Source organism: Barbatula barbatula (genome assembly GCF_947034865.1).
Source record: "Barbatula barbatula genome assembly, chromosome: 15".
Lineage (NCBI taxonomy): Eukaryota > Metazoa > Chordata > Actinopteri > Cypriniformes > Nemacheilidae > Barbatula > Barbatula barbatula.
In genome coordinates this window covers 4,836,913-4,856,805 of record NC_136778.1, presented here as the reverse complement: position 1 = coordinate 4,856,805, position 19,893 = coordinate 4,836,913, and the positions used below count along the sequence as shown (strand labels likewise).

Genomic DNA, 19,893 nt, shown 5'->3' with positions numbered 1-19,893 from the left:
CTCTTTTTAAATTTGTAAATGCATGAATGATATTGCTTGTTTTGCTCCGGTTGTCCACTCGGCAAATATTGAGACACAAAAATTGAACTTATTCTGGGGACCCAGAGAGCAATATGAGTTGCCTCAGGCCATCGTGCACACGTTTCTAAAAGGAAAAAGTGCTTATACCAGAAATGCATCTTCATATCTGCTGTGCTTCATCGGGCTCTAACAAGGACAACTGTGAGCCAACACAGGCCCTGAATATTAAACAGCACGGTTTCAATTACATTCCTCTTTCAATTATAAAAGAATCGTCCCTCATCTAGGAAAACGCGTCATGGTTGTTTGCATCCATGTTCCTTTCATACAAAACACAAAGACGAGCGTGTCTGCAACTGCATCACAGAGTATTACACAGATTCTCTAACTGTCTCTTATTCACAAGAATGGGGTACTAATTCAATCCAATTACAACCAAGTATTAACGTGAATAACTTTAAAATTGATTAAATTCCATTGTGGGAAAAGAGCGACATCTAGTGGTAAAATCAGGTTGTAACCTTTTCTGTTCTGTGTGTTCTAGTTTGCCCATGTCATTACATCACGTTATAAAAATATATTAATCTACAGTTTAAGAAATGCACAAGTTCACAGTTTTAAAGGAAATCCATAAGTGTGATTGTAGATATGTATGTCATTGATTACCAAATAGGCTGCAGTCTTAATATTGCAAAAGTCTTAGACCTTTTAGAATATAATGGGAAGATATTACAACAAATATATTTTACGTCACTTTTGATAGGGTTTTACCCTATTTCCACTGCTTTTATAGCTTGATAAATCAAATGTAATAAACAACATGGACATGCTACGCTAGAAAGCTAAGGACATTTTTTTGTTGTGTTGTTGCGCCGTCTACTGGTTCATTCTATTTATTCATCTGTGCTGGGTGTTTGCAAATTCAATAAAAAATATGACTTGATTAATATAGCATACATAAATTGTTCTTTGATGCTTCACCGGGTGTTTTTGGTTCATTTGAGTATCTTTATTTTGAGTGCTATCTTTACATAATTCAGTCCACATTAAGATGAATTCTAATTCTAATTCTAATTCTAATTCTTATTACTATTACTACTACAACAACGAGTTTTCAAATGAAGATGCCTTAATCTCACCAAGTATTGTGTGATGCGATGCAACAACTGACCACTAGGCGGACATTTCAAACGACTGACTTCGTATCTTCAGATATGTTACATTCACGTCTATATACAAATATATGAAGAGTTTGGTTCCAAAATGAGATAACTACATTTAAAACAATCTAAATCGTGTTTGTTTATTGTGAATTAATATTTATCAAATTGCAGTTAGTTTGTTTTGACTTAAGCCACGATAACTCAAAAAACAGTTAAAATAAAAACATGATAACATAATAAAAAACATGATTTTTGAAAAATCTCATTTTGGAACCAAACTCTTCATATGTAAATGTGAGTAATTATGATAATGTAATGCAAAACAATTAGTATATATATTTTACGAGTTACGTCCTTTGTCTTTATTATATTCCTGCACAATAAGATCTTGCCATTTGTCTTGTTCACTATAGGTTTATCATCATTTAAAATACACAAAGATTATTTTTTAATTTAGGTATCTTCAAAAATATCAGTTATCAAAAATAAAGCTATTATTAAATATTATTTAATTTATTTTTGGTACTTTGTAGAAATCAAAATGGTTCTATCCACAAACCATAAACACCTTTGAAGCTCAATATCTTAAAACTGTTCAGAATGCAAGATAGATCCAATTCCACGGGGATTATATCGAATATCTTCCATCATTTATTCTAATATGATGCCAGAACTTAATGACGATCTCTCGTCATGATGTCCATGTCACCCCAGTGATGTAAATAAAAGCTCTCAGGGGAAAAGAGCAGCAGTACCGTTACTCTCCACCCGCTAAACTGGCGCTAACATCCCTGCGAGAGCTCTGTGTTCTGGGTGGGGTTTGTAAGCTGTGGGGCATTTCCTCCAGTGTCGGGTTTCTCCAGCGCACTGGCATTTAAATCTGCTGCAGTGAGAAGCCCGTGCATGAGCGTGTCACCGTGGGACAGTCTGCTCTACCGGAGGATTTGGCTCTCGTCTTCATGTCTCTTTCCAAATAGCAACATTGTGTCTCTTGTTTTTGTTGCATTATACAAAAGACGAGGATTCATTGTATCGTCTAGCGGCGCGCGCGTTTATTTCCACAGCGCTTGAATGAAGGCTGCGTGTCTGGCCATGTTTGCACCTTACTGAGCATATAAACCGAGTGTGATGCATTTTAGTTTCTGGTTATGGTCGTTTGGGCATTTTGCGTCGTGAATGGTCTAGCAACAGTTTCAACGAAGATAATGTCCGTCTAATTTTTGGACTAGAATATAAATACATCGACGTCAGTGGTATCGTTTTCGCACCACCGGTCTCATTCATTTGAAAACGCTACACTCGTTCAGTTTCGCGTATAAGGTCGTATATACTCGAGTCGCATCATGTTCAGCTGGCTGGGTACCGATGACCGGAGAAAGAAAGACCCAGAGGTCTTTCAGACTGTCAGCGAAGGACTCAAGAAGCTCTACAAAACCAAACTGCTTCCACTGGAGGAGCACTACAAATTCCACGAGTTTCACTCACCTGCTCTAGAGGATGCAGATTTTGACAATAAGCCCATGGTGCTCCTGGTGGGACAGTACTCCACCGGCAAAACCAGCTTCATAAGGTGAGCTGATGGGCGTTTGGGCCCGTTAAACGATGATATGGGATGCAGTAACACCTGTCATACAAATACACACGTGTATGAAATTCATGAATCAATGCTTTTTGTGGACATTTCAACAGGTTAAGTAATAATGTTAAATAGTATAATAATATTAATATGTAATCATTGTTTATTGTTTTTATTAATGGACGTTGTCATAGGGAGGATGGTATTACAAATAAGGCTTGTTGAAATTGACATCTTTACCACCTTTTCAATGTTTGACATTGATTTATGTTTCGAGGAAAACAATAATGCAATTTTATATATATTTTATAAAAACAGTTTGGAAGACAAAGTTAAAACGTTCAAAAATGATGTACAGTGAAACACTTTCTGATTCCAAATCAACAAATGTCCCGAATATAGTATGATTTATTCAAGTCCCAGCGACACCTATGTTATATTTCTGTGTCAAATCCAGTGCCAGGTTTGCAAGTTCCATGTCAAATTCCACACAATCCTACAGGATATGTTCTCTTTGAGAACTTTACGCATTTGTCAGCTGGCGAGCGATATTTTGACACATTACTTGCAGTTAGCAGAAAATGTTTTATAACTTGTGTGTTGACCTAAAGGTGTCAATGCTGTATTTATAAAAAAAACTTTGATGGCAGGTGTTTAGTTCATAAAACCAAATTTTCTTTCTAGCTTAGACAAGGACAAATTACCTAGAAAACAAAGTCATTTGTGAGACTGTGTCCCTGCTGTGGTGTGGTGCGTTTGTCTGCCGGTGATTTGAGACTTTTGGTTCATGGAAGGCTGAAAACTACTGTGGATCTGGCAACAAAAGAAACTTCGAATGACTCCAGCGTTGCCATAGATATTGTCACTAATAGGCTCCAGAATGCAGAAAGAAGATGTAAATGTTTTTAAAGACATATAGAGGGTATGCATTGACGTCACTTTCCGGGACACGCCCCCCTTGAGTGCAAGGACATTTTTCCCTGAGTGGTAAAAACACTCAGCAAAATGGCTGAGGAGAATAGGAGAAACAAAGAACCCGTGACCACGCAATTATTTGCTGAAATTACAAACAGCTGGACTCGACGGAGATCTTTACAACATCCCTATGACTTACAAAGGAATCAGGTGTTCCTGGACACTGAAATGTTGCACGGAATTGCTTTTCCTGACTTTTCCTTTTGCTGAATGTTTGCCCCTCACGGGGGCGCGCTCTGGCATGCTCACGTGGTAAAGTGATGACACCACTTTTGGGCATCCCAATAAAACGATTTGGTGGTGTCTGTTATTCGACCTCTTGTGATCAGTTATTCAAAGAGTTCTGTTGGGTTTGCGTAAGTGAACGTTCTGTTATTCATTAGGCATGTGAGGAACAGACATTAATTTTACCCTCATAACCTTGAGGTTAGTTGTGAGTTGATATTTGACCAACTTCATAAGGCGCTTTCCAAGAATCCTGGAAAAGTAGCTGCTTTTTACCTAACTGCAAATTGTTATTTTTCGTTTTGTTACGGTCACATGCCATGCCCTTCACTGCAGCTGATGTCAAGGAAAAGTTCACCCATACATTTTGTTTATTCTGCTGAACACCAAGGAAGATTTTTGGAAGAATCTGTCATTATTACCACTCATCACATGCTTTTAGAGAAAGCAGATATAGAGAAACGTATTAAATTATCGATTTTAAGAAACTGCTGGGAGAAATAAATGCTCCTCTCTGTTTTCTGAAGCTCTCTTTCATCCTCTGCATTATTCATGAGGATCGTCTAAGCCTCGTGTGTTTTCTACTGAATGAACACATAACTAAAGCAAATATACTCCATTTTGTCTCTGCCCTTTTTCAAGAATCGTGGCCAATGAAAACACTTTAATTGTATTGTCAGTGGAGGTTTCACACATATCATTGAATCTTTCCAACTTGGCTGCATAACACGATAGCTGTCATTGTTTATGTTCTTGTGTTACTTGCCATAAACTCCAGCTAATGACTTGAGTAAAGTGTCCTGTAGTAACTCCAACTGTCATTTTGACCTGAACTGTAAACCAAACAGCCTCAGTAAGACATTTCCAGTCACATGTCCACAGCGGGACATCTGGACTGGGAAAAGTATCACGTTAGCACTCATATTTTTCTTCATTGTAATAGAAGTTGTGTTCCTTTTAAAGCTTGAGTATGTCCGATATTTTGTGTTAAAATATTTTTTGCTATTTCAAGTTTATTATGCAAAGATGACTGTTAGTATATTGATAATGTGCAGGACAAAGTGTTTAATCCCAACGCTTATTTTTCCGAAGATATCTCTTGGAGCAGGACTTCCCCGGTATGCGGATTGGCCCGGAACCCACGACTGACTCCTTCATAGCTGTGATGCATGGCACCACGGAAGGACAAATACCAGGAAACGCACTGGTAGTGGATCCCAAAAAACCTTTTCGCAAGCTCAACGCCTTCGGCAATGCCTTCCTAAACAGGTGGGGTCCAAAATAATACAGTGCACCGATAAAAACATTTTGGCCGATAACCCATGATTCTTTAACATTGGAAACCGATGTATTGGCCGATATACAGTATCTAGATATTAATATAACATTTCCTAAGACTGAAACAAAAGGCCAAAAGTGGACAACTGCTTTTATATGAAAACATTCACTGCTGAAACATGGTAACCCTTGGTTCTCTTTTTTCCCCTGAAAATCATGTACCAAGCCTACTTCACAACTACTTAACACAGTAGTTATTTAACCTTCAAACCTTTCTGGTATATTTCTTATTCAACAAACAAATTAAAGATGTTCATCCCGAGCAACCCAGAAAGCATTTCTTGATAGCCACAATTCTAACAGGTTTCAAGACAGAAAGCATTCAGACAGCGGTTTGATTCAAACAATATGCTTTTGTTCCTATAATTTACACATTCATAAATACTGTATCTACATACTGTACCCACATCAACAATGTTAAGAATGATCACGACAGAAAGACAGTAATGTACATTATTTTAACTATGAGCAGCGTGCAGCTAAAGAAGTTTAACCAGAAGAAATGTTTTTTGATTTATCGGCTATAATACATCGGCTTAATTTTTTATTATCAGGCCGATATTGATATGGTTGATAATTTATTGTGCATCCCTAGTTTTTTTTTACAACTTATGTTTATTGGAAAGCAATACTGAGTTTACTAGATCCCAGCATATGCCTTTATAAAGTAGCATGGTCACGGTTCATGGGAATATCAGAGCCAAATATCTCAAACTTTAGTCTGAGATTAGGGCTGCACGTGAATCATGGTTTTCCTGGCTCACTGTGAAGGGTGTTGCTTCTAGATCTTTCCATGATTCTTCAGCTTGCACCACATTCCTCCTCTCGATTGAGTTACTTCAAGCTTTTTGATCTGTGTTTGATCGGCTCAACTCACAAGATTAGTCAACAGAAAGATAAGAGGACATTGTTTTATAGTTCACTCATAAATGAAAATTCTGTCATGAATTACTCAATCTCAAAATGTTCCAAACCTGTATACATGTATTTGTTCTGTTTAACACAAAGAAAGATATTTAGAAAAATGTTAGCAACTGAGATTTCTAAGGGCACCATACCAGTACAAAAAACATAAAATAAAATTCTACTGTGTTGGTCAATAACGCCCCCGATTCTTCCAAATATCTTCGTGTTCAACAAAACAAAGACATTTATGCAGGTTTCAAACCGAATTTTCATTTTTGGGTGAACTATCCCTTTAAGCTTACCAGCGTGGCACACAGACCTGTTCGTAGGACAGAGGGACAGTCCCATATAAAATGTCCCACAGTTGCGTTTGTGATTATTCTGTGTTGCAGTTTGTTGAAAATGTGTCTGACTGCGCTGCTTATGCAAATCTAGCAGAAATTCTTGAGAAAGATGTCTGTCAGAGTTGTGCAACAGCAAAGACTGCATATGTATCAAAATGTACATGTCTGAACGACAGCAACATGAGATATTTCTGTCAAGAAATTCACATTTTTAATCGAAACTGCCCTGGTTTGTGACTATATTTTTTGATATGCACATCGATTATGAATCCCTCACGTCGCTCATGCTTAACTACAGCATGAGCAGTGTAAACAGCTGCACAGAATTACAAACCAAATTATTTGATGATATTGGAAAATATATACTTTTAACCATGATGGAAAAGCACACGATCTCTCGTAGTTTTCCATTTTAAATTACTACAATTCTGGATCAAATGCACAATTTTTTCATTATGTACCTTTAATGAATATAATAGTTTAGAGACATCAGGACATGATGTGGGGTGAAAGAGAGGGGAACAGAAATTGGGAAACGTCCACAAGTCGGGACTGGAACTGGGGTCGCCTGAAGCGCTATTGCGTAATATGTTGATGCACATCCCACGTGCCACCAACTAGAGGCAACATTCTCCTGCTTAAACCTATATTATTGAGCCTTCACTGTTATATACTATATTTACAGCTACGGTGATTGTATATGAGCTCTTTTTGTGTCTTTGTCGTGTATTAAGAATTGTCAAGTGGAGCTTACTGTACTGGTTTGTTTGGATACAAATATATTTGTCTAGCCGTAGGCCTTTAGCTATCGACTCCAAAACATGTTACACTTTTTCCAGTTCTAATTCACACGCTCAAAGCCACAACTCTGAAAAGCCAGAACTAAAAAAGGCTAGGCACGAGACACACTGATAAAACAACAAACCATGCACAGTAAAATGTGGTGCACATTTTATTTCAAAGTGTCCAAGTGTTTGACTCTGGTTTGTTTGGTTTGCCCTTCAGGTTTGTGTGTGCCCAGCTGCCCAACCCTGTTCTGGAGAGCATCAGTGTGATTGACACTCCAGGAATCCTGAGTGGAGAGAAGCAACGCATCAGCAGAGGTACAGTAAACATTCATGTGTACAGAGAAGAATATTTATTATCTGAACCTATTGAGGTATTAAATACATGGTGGTACCAGTAACCCTGCCCTCAAGCCGGCATTGTCATTCTAGTGTGCTTTTCTTAAAATCAAAACTAAAATATAGTTCACTAGTTACTGTCTGCAAATGCTAGTGGTGGAAGATTTTAAATACAGGACACAGGACAAAAAATATCGTCATGTTTTCGCTTATTTGCGAAAGGGGAATATTTACGAAACGCGTTCTGTAGTGCAGTTTGTACTTTTAGGGCTACTGTAGAAACAACATGACGAATTCCAAGTAAGCGGACATGCGGTGTATGTAGATAGAAATAGCTCATTCTAAGGTCATAGAAACTTAATGCTTCGTTATTATACACCTCTGAAGATATTGTTATGTATATTATATTGCATTTTTGTCAACAGATCCTCCAAAAATGACATGCGGCACCAGTAATGCACTAGAATAGAATTTAGGAACAAGATGGTAACACCTTTAACAAACCTTTATTGATATTAAATAATATTGTAAGCTGCATCGGCACATTTGAACAGCTGTAGGCCTATTTGTCATAAGAAATGTTGAGGAGACAAAATGTAACTTATGCAGAATACATGTTATGCTAAATGTCAGGTGTTTCTGACAGTGTGTCTTGGTTTGCATGTGCTCAGATTTGCAATTTGAATACAAGTTCACCTTCAATTTGCCTCTTGTTTTTTGTTGACTTCACTTCAGTGCTTCGCTCTAAAATAAGTGAGTTTTTCATTATAAATGACTTATGGTTTTGTCATGAATAGCATCAGTGTGTATTGTGTAACTGAAGTGCTTTTAATTGTAACATGATGAAAGCACTGAGAGACGAGACCTTGTTGAGATGAAGGGCATTTTTATTGGTTCGTGAACTGTAAGACACAAGAGTTGCAACAAGAAAAATGATTTGCGTGTTGTGCTTAAAAAAACTTAGCAGTTTGAATGATTTACATTTATGAGATTTGTCTATTTAAATGTCTATTGAAGCCATTTATAAAATGTGTCTATTGAAGCCAAAGACTTTCATATTGCGCATACGAGCGTGTGACCTCCACCAGCACGAGGTCATGGGATCTGTCAATGCCAGTGCAATAGTACTTTAATGGAGGAATTACAAATATCATGAAATACTGCAAGGTAATGCTGATAATGATGTTGTTTGCATGCACTGTAAATGCATGTGCATGCAAACAGACGTGTAAGGGTTGTGTGTTCATACAGTAGATTATATTGTATTCTTTCAACCCAGCTGTATTCATTGGGACATTAAATATGTGATTTTGTTTTAGTTAGCTGTTACCGAGTAATAGATGCGGTAGCAAGTGTGTCTGACAGTTAAAAAAATATATAATCTTTTTGCACATTGTAAGTGCAGTTCTACAGGTAATGCTACTGTAGGTGCATTCTCAGCGTTACCACTAGGGATGCTGTGGAGGTATTAGGGAAAACTACCTATAGACCGTTTTCTCTTTCAGGACAGTCCCGTCAGAACAGTGTTTTGTAGACAGTGTTAGCTAAAGTAAGATAAACTGTCATGTTTGCAACAAGCTGAATAACACATCTGGCTTATTAGCACAGACGTTTTATTAAAGTGCTGCTGTTTCTTCTATGTTGAATCTGTGTGGATGCCCTCATAACAACATGTTGGATTACTTCATTCAGAAATGTCCATTGCAGCTGTGCTCCCCATTACTGCTGCGCTTCCTGGCGTCAGCAGTTTTCATTTTGTCCAGCGACACTCCTCCCACCACGCTTCTCCTCACAGACTGAACGGGTACAGCCCTGGGATTACATACACACTCGTGTTTCTGTGGCCAGAGCCAAGAACTGAGTTTTCCAAGGTCATTGATGTGCTTTTTCAGAACATAAACATTACAATGTTTATTAGCACAGGCCGGCATTGCGAGTAGTGAGGTTTAAAGGCAAGAGTAAAATCTGCCCCAAACCTGACAATGGAGCCGTTGTACGGTGCTCACTTGCAAATGTCTCTGAACATTACATCGACATAGAACGTGTCTGAACATAGAAAATGACCTTAAATAAAGCGTAAAAGTACCAGATTCAATGGTGCAAAAGCAGGTTTTGGAATCGGTAATGACTTTGTTGTTTCTTGTCTGTTAGGACTGGCTTTACAGAGCTCCTGAGCGCAGTCAAATCTATTTGTAAGCTTTTAAATATGTCATTGAATTGTGGATTGAGTCATTCAGAGTGATTTCACACTTGAGTTGATGCGATAAGAGCAAGCGAGTTTGTGCCAACTAATAGCTCCTTTCCACCACCTCACCAAACTGCATTGTCGCTTTTGAAACCATTAAGCTTGTAGAGGATTAGCGATCTTTCTTCCTGTTTGAATACTGATGGTGCGTGTTCACAGATGCTGAGTGAGTGCATCCAAATGTGTTTTTAATTCATTCTTTATAAGAGCATGGACGACAGCCTCGTGAAGGGGATTGTGGGATTGTTAGTGTGGTTGCCGTGTTTTGCAAGCTGGCTTTCGTTCACTAGCTCGGTGTCTCTTTTTTCCTCATTTGCACATCAGCGTGATGTATTTAGCAAGACTAGATGAGAAACCGGCTCTCACATAATCTACACTCAGTGCCCATGTCAAGCTGAACTGTGGAATTTCTCCAGCCGTCACATGAGATGGCAGACACATTCTTTCTCGTAGGCAGCTGATCCCGTTTTCCTCCTGCAAACAGAGTTTTATATTCACTGACTCAAATCAGAAACTGTCCTTTTTTCATTAAAGAAATAATGTTTCAGACACCTTGAATTTAGGATGCTTCCCACCTCAAACCTGCAACATTAATGTTACATACTAAGTTAAAACAGCACAACAAAATCCGAGGTGTCTGTAAAGCAGCATAAGAGATGTTTTCAGATGCATCGTCACAGGTGGATTTGTTTGCTTATGCCGACTGTGTCTGTCATTAGCTGCTGTTGTTGCCTTCATACGTGGCTTTGGTTGCAGACGCCACTTCTACTGACTGTTTACTGTCATCGTCTGCCAAGAGCTGACTGAAAACAGCAGTTCTGATCTGATTGGCCAAGATGTTCATTTCCAGGAGTCTTCTGTGGATGCACATTTTATTAATCTACTGGGAAAGACAAGTTCTCAGGCTACAGCATAGAAAACGTGTTTGGGATTGAATCTGAATCTTGAAAAGATATGCAAGAGATTTGTCTGAAGCAGCACAGGAACACTTTTAGCAATACAAATACATTGATATGTGGATAGATTTATCTTTTATGCCCAAAATCATTAGGATATTAAGTAAAGATCATGTTCACACATTTTGTAAGTTACCTACCGTAAATATATAAAGACTTAAATAATATATAAGGCCTACTACAGAGCCTCTGATTTACTTTACAGGCAATTCTCAATATTTAGATTTTTTTGCATAACGTTTTTTTCACCGTCAGATATGACCCCATTCTAACAAACCATACATCCATGGAAAGCTTATTTATTCTGCTTTCAGAAATCTCAATCTTAAGACTGAATTTACTGACAAATGTGACCCTGGACCGAAGACAGTCACTTTTCCTGTAGGAAAAAAATGCTTCTTGGTTTGCAACATGTTAGCATGCTTACTACACATTTTACTGTCTTAAAAAAGTGTCTATGGACATTGGGACATACTGGGACATTGAACCTTACAACTGCCTTGCATTGCATGTTTTTATAATTTGACATCTTTGTATCTTTCTCTCCCACGAACAGCCGCAACAGAGGATGGCTTTGGTTATAGCTCCCTGCATAAATGTCCGTACGGAGGTATTGTAGATATCGCCAAACTACTGTAAGCCACCACAGTGTTAACACCTGCAGCTTATTATGCCAATGAGATTCCAGCACGGCTCTCTCCAGACGTGCTGTTACATCACAGGTTCGCCTGATATTAACCTACAGACCTGTGCTTCTTCAACCTTATAATCACAGCTGTAATTCCAGCCCAGTTTCACTGCCGTTATTGTCCTGCGCTCAATGACACTCCTCTCATGTGTCTGTATACTGCCTGTTGTAGACATTTGAGTTTTCTAGTCTATAGACTGATAGAAAGACATGAATCACAGTGTTGCAGATGACAATAATGCTTACTTTTGTGAAACTATCAAATCAGAAGGGATGGTCCAACGCATTCCTGTAGACATGAGAGCTTCCTGCAGATATGAGGGCTTCCTGCAAATGGCTTTGCTGTCATATTCCATGTCATTGATTTGAAATATTAACACACTAATTCCCCACAACGGTACTCCCTTTATGTTTCTGCCAAGTGCCTTAGGGTGTGAAAGTAATACTGATGTGTGTATCAGTGATGCAGGGCTGGATGTTGTTTCTGCAGGTATTGTATACATCAGCACAAAAACATAATGACAGCAATGACTCGACTGCAGCGTCTGGTCAGAATCACCATTATTATCCTACAGAGACTGTGGCACTGATGACGGCACACACTCATTGGCATATTTGTGACGTCATCACGTCTGGTTTGCATTTGGTCTAGTTTTGGCACTTTTTTAATCTTTTTCGCTTCTACTCTTTGATCACATTATATTGCATTTTAACGGAATGGTTTTTTCACATATTATCTGTTCTGTTGTCAGACATAAAACGAGTGTAAAATTGTGACTAAACACGACCCAATAGCATCTCGTGTTTAATCCAACCAGCCGTTGCTAAAATCCTGATTTATAACACGACATCGTCCGACAAAATCCCTATACATTCACATTGAAGAGCGGATATTTGAGGTGATTTTGGCTATATTAACAAACTTTGACTCATGTAGCGCACACTAGCCTTTACAGCCATTGCTCTTCTCATCAATGTGTTGTGCTATGAGAGCTTTTTTTATTTTAATAATGTGTAGCGCAGACAATGAGGTATATGCACACAGAGCGATGACGTCCTTCGTCAAAAATCTCTACCAGCTCCGATACATCCGGCACCATAGGGAACAATGGCGTTTCACTTCAGAATGCACATAGGTTTACGATCAACAACAATCACTCTAATTATTCAAACACTTCGCCATATGCCGAAAACCTAGGCTGTCCGTTGCAAGAATATGAAGAAAAGCCAAGTGAATTTTTGCATCTTCAATAGGCATGATCACAGAGGCACCTAACAATGCTCAGCTGAAGTGCTGTCGGTTCGCCGAAATGTGAACGTTTCTCACTAAACACATCGTTATCACTCGGTGAAAAATCCCTTTTGTGCTATGAGAGCGGAAGTGATCAAGCTGGCTGAGTTTTTTTTGCCGAAGTACGTCATCGTCCCGTGTGCGTATACCCTATTTGGCTTGAGAAAATATTCGAGAATACATTGTTGCTGTGAGTTACAACAGAACGGGGGATAAATAAGGTATCTGTTTGTACAAATGAACTCTTTAAAGTTTGCTGCACGATAAAAAGACATTGTCAAAGCTATTTAAGTATAGCATGTCTGTAAACAGGTAATATATAAAAAGATATTAAACAAATTATGTCAATTATTAGACTTTATATTATTAAGTGTTTCTTTTAATAGTATCTATATAAAATATCCCCTCTATGGAGTGATTATGATGCTCTGGTATCAGTTTCTATTATTAATGATTAAAAAAGATACAATTATTATTATAAATTTCATTATTCTCTAGTCATATATCTTTCTGTCCTCTGTGGCATTTCAGCTAAACAACTGGGTTCTGGGATTATATTGTGCATATTAGAAGAGTATTTAGACCATTGCGTATAAAGGTTTCACGTCGTGGATTCTGGTATCCTTGCTGTCTGATTTGCCATTGAAGCGAATGCACCATTGCTCAGATAATTGTCTAATCCTGATAATAGTGTGTGCAGCTCTAGAGGATGAGAGCTGATCTGAGAAGGGTCAGAATGCAAAATCATTCAGATGAAAGCCAACAGAGTTTTAATGAAATATAATGCAATTCTTACAAATGCACGGAAAAAAGGCACTTGTGAATGCTCTAAATATTTTTTTACATTGTTTAATGCCTTAATGTCTTGGTTTAAGAGGAAAATCATCATCACATTCAATCTTGAAATGACTGTTTGAGCAGGTCGCCCTGAGAGGAGCTCAAGCAGGTTGAGCTATAAATGTCAGGTCTAACAAGGTCATTCATCCCTTCCGAGTGGCCGGCTGCTTCTCCCCTCATGCACGAATGGTAAACACTATACGGGATATATACGGGATATTCATCTGTCTTTGTTCTCACTCAGGCTATGACTTCGCCGCTGTGTTGGAGTGGTTTGCCGAGCGCGTGGACCGCATCATTCTGCTGTTCGACGCCCACAAGCTGGACATCTCAGATGAATTCTCTGAGGTCATCAAGGCCCTTAAAAACCACGAGGACAAGATCCGTGTGGTGCTCAACAAGGCCGACCAGATCGAGACGCAGCAGCTGATGCGCGTGTACGGCGCACTCATGTGGTCGCTGGGGAAGATCGTCAACACGCCCGAGGTAATCCGGGTCTACATTGGCTCCTTCTGGTCGCATCCGTTGCTGATTCCTGACAATCGGAAGCTGTTTGAGGCAGAAGAGCAAGACTTGTTCAAGGATATTCAGTCATTGCCTCGGAATGCTGCCCTACGCAAGCTGAATGATCTTATCAAGAGAGCTCGACTTGCAAAGGTAAACTACACACACAATTTGCATAATAGCACTGTAGATCTTCATGATAGAAGCACTCGAAAATGAAACTTTATTTATGTTGAACATAGAAGATATTTGGAGAAATGTGTGGTTTTGTGTCCCTTCATTGGAAATTAGGGGCCAGTGTTACCAACATTCTTCGAAATATCTTCTTTTGTGTTCCGCAGAAAAGAAGGCATACAGTTTGGAATTACACTTTTGAGCTATTGTTTTCCATCCGAAACCAAACCAATTCTGACAACGACATAAAACTAACAAAGCGCTTAGAAAGTTTGGCTTGCAAATTACGTTCAGACAAAAGCATGCTGAGTCTTGGCTGTTTAGAAGGGTGAAAGGTAGTGTGTATGATTCAGAATACATTAAAATCCCATCTTGATCTAGAATTTATTCTGCCATTCTGCTAACGATTTTAACATTCTGTCGTGTTTTTGATGTGGTTCAGCATGTAGCTCAGTGTAGCCGTAATAGGACTGTCTGCATGTATTGCACTGTGTTCATGGGCCTGTTGTCTGTCTGATCTATTTGCAGGCCTCGCTATGTAATGAGGCCATTATCCTAACTGTACAGCCTGCCTCTTCTGAAAGCCATTGAAAATCTTCCTGTACATTGGACACATAATATCTGGCTCAGCAATAGTCATTCTGGGAATACTTTACAATAAGGTCCCATTAGAAAGCATTTCAACAATGAAAAATACTTCTATAGCATTTATTTAGTATCTTAATGTTATTTTAACATGAATATACACACACACACACACACACACAAAAAAGAATAGAAAATAGAAAATAAAATACAAAATAAAAAAACTAAATAATAAAAATATTAGTTAAAGTAGTAAATACTCAATCAAAATCAAAACAGTGTTTGAACATCTGGTTGTCAGACATAATATATCATGTCAATAGATAATCTGAAACATGTTACCATGAACAAATGAAATAATAAAGTTACATTTTGTCAGTGTCAAAGTAGATCAACCTTCTATAGAATCTATAAAATGAGTTCTGGAGTAATTTTAGCAAAGAAATGAACCAGAAAGTCCTTGACGGGGGTCATGTGACTAATAAGAATTGTGCTGAAAGATTCTATGTCACGGCTCATAAAGGCATGTTAATAATATCCTTCATAGTCATGGCCATTGTGTTCTTACTGCAGAAAAGAGCTGATACAACCTTCAGCGTATCTTGCTTGTAAAGCCCATAGCCAGATTCCACACTATAACAGCGTTCTTCAAAAGCAGCCTGTCTCAGGTTTTATTCAAATGACACAGAAAGGAAGAGAAACCCCCACATAAAGCTGTCATTTCAAAGGAAGGGGAACACTCTGGTGTCAGTTTGTGTTATGTTTGAATCCTTTATTATTTCCATCAGTACAGATGGTGGTCAGTCACATGGGCTGTAAGACAGAGAGATCCCCGCTGACAGAGGAAATCACTAATCGCATGTCAAACTCAAATTAAACATCCATATCCAGCTGCTTCTATTAAAAAGAACATTATCTTTGTCTCTGACCTCTGATCATAGATGTGCTTCCCGTCCTGTCAACATTCATACAGTCATCTTTCCTTCCACCCGGGGGTCAGGCCATGCTGTGCTCAGATGGTGGTTTATTTAGTAGCTTGTGTATTTTCAAGCTTCGTATAGGAACATTTGATGGGATGAACACACTGTTCTCAAAGGGATAGATCAACGAAAATGCAAATTCGTTGTCATTCCAGCCTCATGTCATTCCAAACCTGTATGACTCGGTTTCATCTACAGAACACAAACGATTTTTTGAATAATGTTTCTAACCAAAGAAAACTCTGTTCCATTGTATTGATATAAACCCACTGAGACATTTCTCAAACTATCTTCTATTGTGTTACACAGAAGAAATAGTCAGAAACAGGTTTTGAATGACACAAGGCTGAATAAACGATGACAGAATTAAAATGTTTGTCCCTTTAAACTCTGTTGTCACAATTTTAGACTCCAAAATCATATTGGTGTAAATCTAATGATGCCTATCAAGAACAAATTTGCTTTTTTCACCCCAAAATTTAAAAGAAATAATATATTTTGCATTAAGATACGTCTGTTTAATGGATTATTATATATAAACTGGACATATAATACAATATCACATTATTGAGAAAAGTATATTAATAGTCATTCATTATCTTGGTTTTATTCTTTCTTTTTAAATGTAAAATATTTTTATTTTATTAGAAGGTGAAATACTGTATAAACTTGAGACGTTCATGTGAGATTAACCCTGTGAATCAGTTGATGTTCTGCTCGGCAAACTTGGCATAAACGTCGCTTCTGTTCTCCAAGGTTCATGCGTACATCATCAGTTCTTTGAAGAAAGACATGCCTTCGGTCTTCGGAAAGGATAACAAAAAGAAGGAACTGATTAACAGCTTGGGTGAGATCTACACCCGCATTGAGAGGGAACACCAGATCTCCCCGGGAGACTTTCCAAACCTCAAGAAAATGCAGGTAAGGTCCATTTAACAAACAACCATAAAGAATAAATCAAGGGCTTTCCAGATGGAGACATTGAGCATGAAGATTCAAAAGAACCGAGTACATTTTCTTTCTTTCCTGCTGAATAGGAGCAGCTTCAGGCCCATGATCTAAACAAGTTCCAGCCTTTGAAAATGAAGTTGCTGGACACCGTGGATGACATGTTGGCCCACGACATCGCCCAGCTCATGGTGCTGGTGCGTCAGGAGGAAACACAGAGGCCCCACCAGGTGGTGAAGGGCGGCGCCTTCGAGGGCACCATGAATGGGCCGTTCGGTCACGGATACGGTGAGGGGGCGGGCGAGGGCATCGACGAAGTCGAGTGGGTGGTGGCACGTGACAAACCCATGTACGATGAAATCTTCTATACTCTCTCGCCCGTCAACGGCAAAGTGACCGGTGCCAATGCCAAGAGGGAGATGGTGAAGTCCAAGCTGCCCAACACTGTGCTGGGAAAGATCTGGAAGCTGGCTGACATCGATAAGGATGGTATGCTTGACGACGAGGAGTTTGCTTTGGCCAATCACCTGATCAAGGTTAAACTGGAAGGTCATGAACTTCCGGGTGAACTGCCGTCTCACCTGGTTCCGCCTTCCAAGAGAAAAGTTCCAGAGTAAGATGTAGCGTGACTGAATTTTTGGACGGATTTTGGAAAACAGATGTTGTGAAATCAGGTTGCAGTTCATTTTATGGAATTCGAGACGACACCATTATTAGAAAGAAGGAAAAGCAAGGACTCTGTTAAAATATGTGACGATAGGTTAGTGTGACTTTATGACTGAATTTGTATTTGATCCACCAATTCTTTTGACATGTGTATATTATAATTTGTTTGACGAACAAATCCTGCTGTCTGGCGTTTAAAAATTCATTTCAGGAATAGTTGAGGAAATGAAAATGCTGTTGTTATTTACACTACATATCCTTATGTCATTCTAACCCAATATTACTTTCATCAAAACCAAAAAATTAAAAAGAATATTTACACAGCTTTTTTTGACCTTGTTCGTCAAAAATCACGTGGTCAGTTCCACATATGCAGTTTCTGCCAAATACTAAGTGTGCCCAAGAAACGGATCAGTAAACAAGTTATTTCAACCCGGTTCTTTTCAATGACTTGGTGATCTGGTTCACAGATTCGACTGAATGCTCCGTTCACAAATTGGACTAATTCATTAATGAATTGGAGGTTGACTCGCTGACCCGTGACTGCTATGAACTGCACTTGTACAGAAAAGAGCTGCTTGAAGATTCGTCCAGAACAAAAAAATGAAGAAAGTCTTAAGGGTTTGGAATAACATATGGAGTACCTTAATGATTGTATGTGCTCCAGTATTTTAAAGACGCACTTCGCTCAGTTGTTCATCTCATATAACACTAAAGCTTCATTCATCCCTGTGCTTTATTTTCATTCATTTTACATTGATGTGTGTGTCTGTAGGGGAAACTGAACAGAAATGCACAGATGATCAGATGTGATGAGAGGCGAATTTCCTTTTATAATTAGATGTAACTGTTTTCTCTTCCTGTGAAGGCGGCATCTTTACAAATGCCAGTCCTTTCTAGCCTGACGAAGAAACTGTTAAAACTGTATAGACGTCTAGTCAGTTAATGTTTTGATGGACCTGTAGAACTAGTATGTTAATAGTCTGTATATGTAAACATGTAAACTAACTTGGGTTTTAGAGTACTTATACATTTCTGGTCTTGATTTCCAAAAAAGGAATATAAAAAAAAAATGACGCAGAGATTTAGCGATCACACTGTGCATTTAAACTGCTGCCGTTTAGTGTCAGAACATGTATTTAGTTAGATTAGTTTATTACATCTTTAGAGCGTTTAGGGATTAACTGAACTCTTTACCTCTTTATCCAGTTATCCAGAGATGTCACGTTTATTCCTGCACATTTTTTAAGATCTATGGAGTTGAAGGGATGGGGTTTAATGCCCTGACGCTTGTTACTGACCTAAATGGCTAAATCTGATCCGCCTTGATTTTAATGACTCCCATATGAAATATATTCAGTGACCCAAATCAAATTCACTTTCTGCAGTTGTCGTTTGGTTTGGGCTCAAATTATCAAATGAAATACGGTGATGATAATGATTCCCCCTCCGCAAGCTCAAAGTTTTCATAAGCAGAATTCAACCAATAAGCTGCCTCTGTGCCTTTGGACGCGCCCACTTTAATCAGATTTTTGTGGCACTGCACACGATGTAGAAATGTATGTAGCAGCACATTGTCTTGTTATGTAGTATGTATCTTAACACGGTCTAAAAATGACACTATTCAAAGACACGTTGATGTTCATGTTGAGTCTCTGATGAAAAAATTCCAACTTTGCTCATAAATTGCACATTTTCTTCTTTTTACAATAATGCAGATTGTGCATTTGTGTGTTTGACCAAGTATGTACGCATACATGTAAATTGGGTGCAATATGGTTTGCAAGTGTAGTGAATATCTGTTTGTGTTTGTGTGCTTACGCTATAAGCACAGATGCTGCGTTGTTCATTGTGTGATTTATCCAGTGCAAACCATGTGAGACAATGCTGTTCAGAGAGGTGGACACTATTCAAACAAATAAAATCTAACTCATTTAAAAGGGCCCCTTTGTTTCTTGTTGTCTGTTTTTGACTTATGACCGAATTGTGTCCAGATGAGAATAATGTCTGTGGAACATTTTGCTTTATGGTTCAGTTTAAAACACATTTTGTATGAATAATGTTCAAAAAATGAATGATGAAAATAAATGTCACTTTTTTCATTTGAACTTGGGAAATTGTGTCTCGAGTTCAAATGATTTATAAAACCTACAATTATAATATATGTCATATACATTTTTGTTTTTCCTAAATGTGTTTGTTTCTCAACATTTGAATAGCCCACGTAACCTTAAAAAATAGGAAAGACAAGATCGATGGGACATATAGCTTGACAAAATTATGCCAAACACAGGAACTCCCATAGAGATAGTAGAGAATGTTTGAGCAGATCCCATAGCATTAACAG

At 38.4% G+C, this 19,893-nt stretch overlaps 1 protein-coding gene across 1 annotated transcript; it reads left to right on the top strand.

Annotated features, from left to right (window-relative positions):
* The first annotated feature begins 1,995 nt into the window (after window positions 1–1,995).
* Window positions 1,996–19,484, top strand: ehd3 (EH-domain containing 3). The gene is made up of 6 exons (XM_079474348.1): window positions 1,996–2,754; window positions 5,053–5,229; window positions 7,554–7,651; window positions 13,934–14,346; window positions 16,689–16,853; window positions 16,970–19,484. Exons 1-6 carry the CDS (start codon window positions 2,528–2,530, stop codon window positions 17,495–17,497), a joined length of 1,608 nt encoding a protein of 535 aa, XP_079330474.1. The 5' UTR covers window positions 1,996–2,527; the 3' UTR covers window positions 17,498–19,484.
* The last annotated feature ends 409 nt before the right edge of the window (window positions 19,485–19,893 follow it).